Here is an 8,460-nt window from a genome sequence, read left to right on the forward strand (position 1 = left end):
GTAGGGAGCTCTGGCTTGTGTCCATCCCCAGAAACACTGACATACGTGTTAAAACCTGTCAAAATGATCTCATCCACACATGTAAGTTTTCTTTTCTTTTCGCCCTGTAGATTTATCTTTCATTGAAACTTTACTTACTACAGGATGTGGAGAATAAACAGGGAAGTAGAAACTGTATTTCCTGATGAGAGAATCACTAAGTCACATTAGCTGTTCTGAGCTATGTCTTACTCACCGTGACTGTAATTAAAACAAACAAACAAACAAAACACTTTTTTTTTTTAGTAAGTCAGTTCTGACATTTCCTCGTTAAAGACATGGTAACAGATACAGACTTAGATTTATCAGAATTGAGCAAAATGTTGATTGTACCTGTGTTGAACATATGAGCACGACCTGCTACAAAACTTCATTATACTTATTGCCACAACTGACAAATTCCCTTTTTCCACTCCTGATATGTTGCATGTAAGGAATGCATAGGTCACTAACCCCAGCTGGTCACAGGTGAACTCTGCCACATGGATTACTGCATGTTTTCCTGCTAGAAGACCATACATTCTCGAGTATCATGCCTGCAGAGTATCTGGGCTCTTCTTTTTTCTGGATAAAGTTTAGATAATCACCTAATTTTATGAGAAATATATAAATCGTATCTGCATATTCTTCAGGTTTTTATTTATTCATTCTCTTTCAAGTCCTAAGTGCAATTATTAAAGTGATTTCCAAGAGGGTGGTAAATAAGACAGCTACGTTTATGCTCCAAAATTAACAATAAATCATAATACAATTGTAAATGCATTAATGTGTGATTAATATGTAGATACTTATGTAAATGCAATTTTAGTAATGCTTTGTGGAGAGCTTCAGAATCTAGGTATTAAAAAAAGAAGAAGAAGAAGGAGTTCTTGAAACTCTGAGGGAATTATAGAGAAGTCTTTTTGTCTATAAATGTCACTCTGAAATAATGAATTTTCTCAGAAATAAACTAGGCATAAAATTGTAGGAAAAAACTTCATGAAATGAAAGAGCATGTGAGATGGCCATACAAGAAAAAGAATATTCTCAGAGAATAATGAACAGTGTGGAGTTCAGCAGAAGGGTCATACAGATTCAGAGAGTAAAACTTTGTAGAGCCTAATTGTGAGTTCCTCATATTTCATCTTTAGAGACACGGTAGTCATTGGAAATATGATGTTATAAGATGACGTTAACATACTTAAACACTTTCATTTAGAAATGACCACTTAGAACCAAAATAAATGAAAGAGAAGACAAAATTATGTTTTTGTTGATTTTTAAAGACCTCAGGTGAGTGCTGATAATTTAAAAATACATGATGTCTTTCACTGCAAAGTAAAGGAGCAGTTACAGTGGAGGATTACTGGATTGAATGTCAATATTATGACATAGTATGAGTGTGTTTCGTGTTTGGTAATTGCAATCATTGTTGCTTTTGTTGTGGTCATCCATTTACAATGCTTGGTGTCAGTTGATTTATCTCTGTAAAAATAAAATACTGTGTGTGTGTGTGAAAAAAATACATGATGTCTTGACTAAAGTTGTATGGACTTTGAGATCTGGAAAAAAACATTTCTTTTCTGTAATGCTAGGATGCTAATTGGACATTTTTGCAGGAAAGAGATTTCAGGATGCAAATCTCGTGTCTCTAAGGTGGGAAGTCAGTTCATGGTGGAACATTCTATTAAACTTGTGTGAGTGGAGAAATATTTCTTTGGAAGGAAGAGGTCGGTCACGAATCCCTTTTTAATAAAGTTAGTGGTTTATAGTATACCGAATGAGCAAAATGGCTATTTCTGAACTTTAGAAAGAATTAATATAGTTTTTCTGCATTTATATTATGAAGCTGATGTAAAGTATCAAAAATTCTTTATTCTGAAAAATAATGTAATCAATTTGACATAATTCATATATATTGAACCTGTGGTACACACACACAATAAAACTTACATTCCCAAATTTTTTTGCACTAAAGAAATATCTTCAAGTGTAGTTGATTTACAATGCTGTGGGTTTTTCAAATACATGTTTATTGGAGTATAATTGCTTTATAACATTGTATTAGTTTCTGCTTTACAACAAAGTGGATCAGCTATATGTATACATATACTCCCCATATCCCCCCCTCTTGAGCCTCCCTCCCACACTCCCTATCCCACCCCTCTGGGGGACATAAAGCACCGAGTTGATCTCCCTGTAGTATGCGGCAGCTTACCACTAGCTATTTTACATTTGGTAGTGTATATATGTCAGTGCTACTCTCTCACTACGTCCCTGTCTCCCCTTCCCCCCTGTGTCCTTAAGTCCGTTCTCTACATCTGTGTCTTTATTCCTGCCCTGTCACTAGGTTCGTCAGTACCATTTTTCTAGATTCCATATATATGTGTTAGCGTACGGTATTTGTTTTTCTCTTTCTGACTTACTTCACTCTGTATGACAGACTCTAGGTCCAACCACCTCACTACAAATAACTCAATTTTGTTCGTTTTTATGGCTGAGTAATACTCCATTGTGTATATGTGCCATGTCTTCTTTATATAGTCATCTGTCGATGGACATTTAGGTTGCGTCTATGTCCTGACTATTGTAAATAGTGCTACAGTGAACATTGTGGTACATGTATCTTTTTGAATTATAGTTTTCTCCAGGTATATGCCCAGTAGTGGAATTGCTGGGTCATATGGTAGTTCTATTTTTAGCTTTTAAGGAACCTCCATACTGTTCTCCATAATGGCTGTATCCGTTTACATTCCCACCAACAGTGCAGGAGGGTTTCCTTTTCTCCACACCCTATCCAGCCTTTACGCATTGTTTTATTAATTTCTTTTCTTTAACTTCTTTTTTAATTTTTATATTTATTTTTGGCTGTGTTGGGTCTTCGTTTCTGTGCGAGGGCTTTCTCTAGATGCGGCAAGCGGGGGCCACTCTTCATCGCGGTGCGTGGGCCTCTTCACTATCGTGGCCTCTCTTGTTGTGGAGCACAGGCTCCAGACGCGCAGGCTCAGTAGTTGTGGCTCACAGGCCTAGCTGCTCCGCAACATGTGGGATCTTCCCAGACCAGGGCTTGAACCCATGTCCCCTGCATTGGCAGGCAGATTCTCAACCACTGCGCCACTAGGGAAGCCCTCCTTCATTTCTTTTTCATGTATTTTTGATTTCATCTTTATGATTTCTTTCCTTCTGCTTACTTTGGGGTTTTCTTTATTATTCTTTCTTTAATTGCTTTAGGTGTAAGTTTAGGTCGTTTATTTGAGATTTTTCTTTTTTCTTGAGGTAGGATTGTATTGCTATAAACTTCCCTCTTAGAACTGCTTTTGCTGCATCCCTTAGATTTTGGGTCATTGTGTTTTCATTGTCAGTTGTTTCTAGGTATTTTTTTATTTCCTCTTTGATTTCTTCAGTGATCTCCTTGTTATTAAGTAGTGTATTGTTTAGCGTCCATGTGTTTGTATTTTTTTTACAGATTTTTTCCTGTAATTCATATCTAGTCTGATAGCGTTGTGGTCAGAAAAGATACATGATACGATTTCAATTTTCTTAAATTTACCAAGGCTTGATTTGTGACCCAAGATAAGATCTATCCTGGAGGATGTTCCATGTGCACTTGAGAAGAAAGTGTATTCTGTTGTTTTTGGATGGAATGTCCTATAAATATCAATTAAGTCCATCTTGTTTAATGTATCATTTAAAGCTTGTGTTTCCTTATTTATTTTCCTTTTGGATGAATTGTCCATTGGTGAAAGGGGGTGTTAAAGTCCCCCACTATGATTGTGTTACTGTCAATTTCCCCTTTCGTGGCTGTTAGCATTTGCCTTATGTATTGAGGTGCTTCTATGTTGGGTGCATAAATATTTACAATTGTTATATCTTCTTTGTGGATTGATCCCTTCATCATTATGTAGTGTTCTTCTTTGTTTCTTGTAATAGTCTTTGTTTTAAAGTCTATTTTGTCTGATATGAGAATTGCTACTCCAACTTTCTTTTGATTTCCATTTGCATGGAATATGTTTTTCCATCAACACACTTTCAGTCTGTATGTGTCCCTAGGTCTGAAGTGGGTCTCTTGTAGACAGCATATATACAGGTCTTGTTTTTGTGTCCAGTCAGCCAGTCTATGTCTTTTGGTTGGAGTATTTAATCCATTTCATTTAAGGTAATTATCGATATGTATGTTCCTATTCCCATTTTCTTAAATGTTTTGGGTTTGTTATTGTAGGTGTTTTCCTTCTCTTGTGTTTCTTGCCTAGAGAAGTTCCTTTAGCGTTTGTTGTAAAGCTGGTTTGGTGGTGCTGAACTCTCTCAGCTTTTGCTTGTCTGTAAAGGTTTTAATTTCTCCGTCAAATCTGAATGAGATCGTTGCTGGGTAGAGTAATCTTGGTTGTAGGTTTTTTCCCTTTCATCACTTTAAATATGCACAAAGATGCACAAAGTGTATGCTCAGCAGTCCCTCAGAGTCGACAGCCTTTCTATTGTGATCTATTTATGATTTATTTCTTAAATGACTAATGAGGCTTAGTCAGATTTTTCTGACAGCTTTGGGTCTTCAGCTTTCTGCTTTCATCATTTGTCCTTAATAGCAAAATCTAGATTTAAAGTGTTCTAGTTTTCTATTCACTTATACACAGTTATATAGATAAAAGATGTCAATATCCCATACAAATGCACCCTTCCCTACTTCTACCTCTCAATATTTTGTGGAGACTTCTGTCTTTATGCAGAGAGTGTATTTGGAGGGGGTGGGGGGGAGGGGGTTCCCATGTTTAAAGAAAATTGCATTTAATATAAACCCAAATCAATACTTTATACCATTAGTACCACCAATATGCCACTCAGGCTGTCCTAAAAGCATCCCCAAAGCAGTTCCTGTGGGAAACAGAAAACAGGCTGCTTGCAGTTCATGAAGAACACCCCAATACTATTCCATTGTATTTTTTTTTCTTTTTTTGTAAATACAGAAACCTTTTAATTCTTTGCAAGGAAAATTTCCTGGATAATTCCATGAGTTTTTATAATCATAGAGACAATTTTATCCTTACTTATTCATTACCAAAAATAAAGACTATGGTTACAATGTATTCTCCATAGATGCAAACAATCTCATCTATTTTGACACCAAAAAAAGGCAGAAAGACAAAATACAAATTCCAAGGACAAAGATGAAAACAATATGATTTTCAAAGGTTTTTTTTTTTGGTTTAATTTATTGTTTGTTTTTGTTTGTCTCACTCTTTGTATGTTTATCTTGCAAGAGCCTATAGAGGTGAGGGAAAATAATCTGCAGGCTAATTTTAAACAACATGAGAGAGGTATTAAGTACTAAATACAACAAAATAAAAATGTATTTTTTTATTTTAAAAAATAAAACTTTTAGTTTACTTATTAAACTAGGAAGAATATTCCTGAAACATGTGAGTTAAATTGGTCTGCAAAGCATTCATAAACGGAGAACATGTATCTCCTCTAACAAATACTTTAAACATTGTGTTCGCTACCAAAAGAGCTAATCAGGGTAGGGAAATTTTCAAGTCACAATCCCCTGCACAGACTAAATACAAGTTACTTTTTAACTTGAAGTCAGAAAAGTAAAATCTGTAAAAGTAAAAATATTGCCATTGTTCTCAGCAGTCTACTGATAAATCCGACAAGCTCTGAAAGTCTTTTCAATAAAATGAACCCTGATTTCATGGCAAGCTCCTTGCTTAGGTGGCAATTAACTTTTGAAACTGGGCTGCTCAATCTGTGGATAGAAGCAAACTGCGTTGACAGAATTGCTCCTCTTCGAAAATCATCATCTTCAGGATGGAAGAAAGTCCAGCAATGACCTTCTTCAATGCAACACTGCCTGCAGAGTTGCTACTGCTGCTGCTGGTGGCTCGCGGGGCTCAGCCCCAGGCTGGCAGGGTGAGCACTGACCCCAGTGCACTGTGACCACGGGCTCTCCGTGCCCACTCTGGGTCCTGGAGCTGAGGCCACGCTGCATGAGAGGTCCCTGGGCAGTTGCAACTCTCAGTCAATAAGCCGGAAACAGGTTAAAGAGAAGACAAGACAGTAAAGGTCAAATAGATGCTATCCCAGATAAAATATCAAGGGCTTGTGGACTTGAGCTGGACACTATGTAAAAATGAGGTAACCAGATATCAATAACATTGAGAATTCAAGATGCTTGTAGCACAGCTGAAGACACAGCTTTTCACGTGTAGCTGCAGGAAGTTCTGCTTGGGAGCATTCTATTTAGGATTCACTTCTGAGCAGCACTCCTAGATAGTTCTCTTATTTGGTACATCTAAACTTCTGAATAATCTCAAAATGATGCCTCAAACACCTCCAAGGTTCTGTAGGTGCTTCCAAATCAAAGAAAGGTCTTGTCATGCCTGGTATTATTTTGGTGTTAGCCTATATTATATAACAATTATTTAAAAATTGGTAATCCATATTTGGGTTCAATGATAGCTCTATTAATCTTATTTTATTAACTAGAACATCTTATTCTCCCAATAGGATTAGTGGCTAGAGCTTATTGTACAACCAAAACCAAAATGGGGGCAATGGGTTCTTGGAATCTAATCACCCATGATGAAATATCCCACTGGCCAACTCTCTGATGCAAGATCACCAGGGCGTTTCAACGCAGCCTCAACTTTCATATGGTCAAGTCCTCATGATGGCCAGATATCCAAACGCCTAGATTTTTGTAGGACTCAGAATCCTTTTTCTCTTAGCTAGCCCTCTTCTTGCTCATTCTCTTTTACACGCATCTGTCCAACTTTGGTAGGCTGTTGAGTTCCAGTGGAAGAAATCCCATTCTGCCTCGTAGCCTCTCCCTTAGGGACTCAGAAAGGGAAGGTAGTGCAGTTCTTTCTGGCCATCTGCCTGGCATGGGACCCCAGGCTTCTTGGGGTAAGTTTGACTGGCAATTTTAAAGAATTCTTCCACAGCATCGAGTGTAATGAGACGGTCCACAACAAAGAGATATCTCTCCGAAAGCTCCCAACTGGTTGGGAAAATATTGGTCTCTTCAGCCAGTCTCAACAATATCTCCCGAGCTCTCCTTGTGTTTTTAGAATCACTGATGGTGCTGAGTTTTGTCACTGACAACAAAGAGTCTGCTTCCTTTTGAAAACCTAAATCTTCTAAAATGCGTTTCCATCTATTTCTCACTTCCCTTCGAATCTGTCGCAGGGTGTAGATATCATAGTTGAGTTTTTGCCACTCCTCTGAATCTTTGGCCTGTTGATTACGAACAACGATCAAATTGTAGAGGATCCTGTCATCGTCTGCCTCTGTGTGGGACACATCGCGAGGCACGCTCCACAGATTCTTTTCATCTTCCCTCACCAGCGTGGCTCTGAAGGAAGAATATGGATTGTTATCAAGGGGCAACACAATCGATCCTTATTCCACTGCTGGCATGTTCCACAGCTAAGGATTTGGTGAGGTTGTAAACACCTTCTCTGGCAGCTCCACTATGCCTAAAGATTCTATTCCCCAGTATCCCTTATAGATAGGTATGACCGTTTAACTGAGTTCTAGCTGATGACGAATGTCAGTGAATGTAATGGCGCCACTTTCAGATGGTGCTAGATGCAGGAGCTCGGTCGCGATGGCCTTTCCGATGCCCGTACCCCCGCCGGTGACGATGGCCACTTGGTGATGCATCAAGCCTGCTGCCAGGCAGCTTTTGCCCTTGACCTAAGAACTCACGGCCACGGGACATTTGAGTGATGAAGTGTAGGCCAGGTTAAGTCACTGGGTCCACGCCGCCTTTTAAATATGCCGGAGAGAGGGCTCACGTCCACGTGACCGCCCCCCATTGTATTTTATGTCAAAAAAAAGCATGATCTCTATCAATTTGAGACATCATGTTTTAGAAAATTTGGATATAAGATGCATTTTTTCCCTTTCCTAGCTAACCTAAATTAATAGCAAAAGTAATCATTTATTGAGCACCTACTGTGTTACACAAATTATTTTTAATCTTTATAACACACCTACAATGTAGGCATTATAATTGCCATTTTTAAAATACGGAAATTGAAACTCAGAAATACAATATAATCTGAGCAGAGTTACACAGCTATTGAATGGCAGAGCTAGTATTTAAACCTGTCTCGTCATGTTCCAAAGTCTATGTCTGTATTAAGATAGGAAGACTATAACTTTCTGATACTCAATACACCTAAAAAAGTGAAATTTAGAGAATGTGAAAATTCTCCCCATATCAGAAAACTAGTGTAATTTTTAAAAGAAGTATCATGAGCAGAATCAGGCAATTAAGTAAAAGTACTATTCAAGTACACAAATCACTGTGATCATTGGAGAACATGTTACTGTCACATGAAAGGCAATGAGAGAAGAATAGTATTTACAGCGGTGGGAGAAAATTTCTATGTCTTTATGCTTCTTTGCCTTTTAAAATGTTAATCTCATAATGATAAAACT

The 8,460-nt window shown here is 37.8% G+C and overlaps 1 protein-coding gene across 1 annotated transcript; it reads right to left on the reverse strand.

Moving 5' to 3' along the window:
- Positions 1 to 6,843: 6,843 nt before the first annotated feature.
- On the reverse strand, positions 6,844 to 7,677 carry LOC133083668 (melanoregulin-like). Its single transcript, XM_061179786.1, has 2 exons — positions 7,542 to 7,677; positions 6,844 to 7,412 (listed from the first exon to the last, which is right to left on the reverse strand). Exons 1-2 carry the CDS (start codon positions 7,675 to 7,677, stop codon positions 6,844 to 6,846), a joined length of 705 nt encoding a protein of 234 aa, XP_061035769.1.
- Positions 7,678 to 8,460: the final 783 nt, after the last annotated feature.

The sequence above is a fragment of the Eubalaena glacialis genome, unplaced genomic scaffold, assembly GCF_028564815.1.
Source record: "Eubalaena glacialis isolate mEubGla1 unplaced genomic scaffold, mEubGla1.1.hap2.+ XY scaffold_489, whole genome shotgun sequence".
Taxonomy (NCBI): Eukaryota; Metazoa; Chordata; class Mammalia; order Artiodactyla; family Balaenidae; genus Eubalaena; species Eubalaena glacialis.

What these genes read in the sequence shown, in the direction of transcription:
- LOC133083668 (XM_061179786.1), bottom strand. Translation starts at nt 7,677, where the DNA reads ATGCATCACCAAGTGGCCATCGTCACCGGCGGGGGTACGGGCATCGGA. An exon ending in TCGTCATCAGCTAGAACTCA is followed by an intron (nt 7,413 to 7,541) that starts GTTAAACGGTCA and finishes CAGTGGAATAAG; the next exon opens with GATCGATTGTGTTGCCCCTT.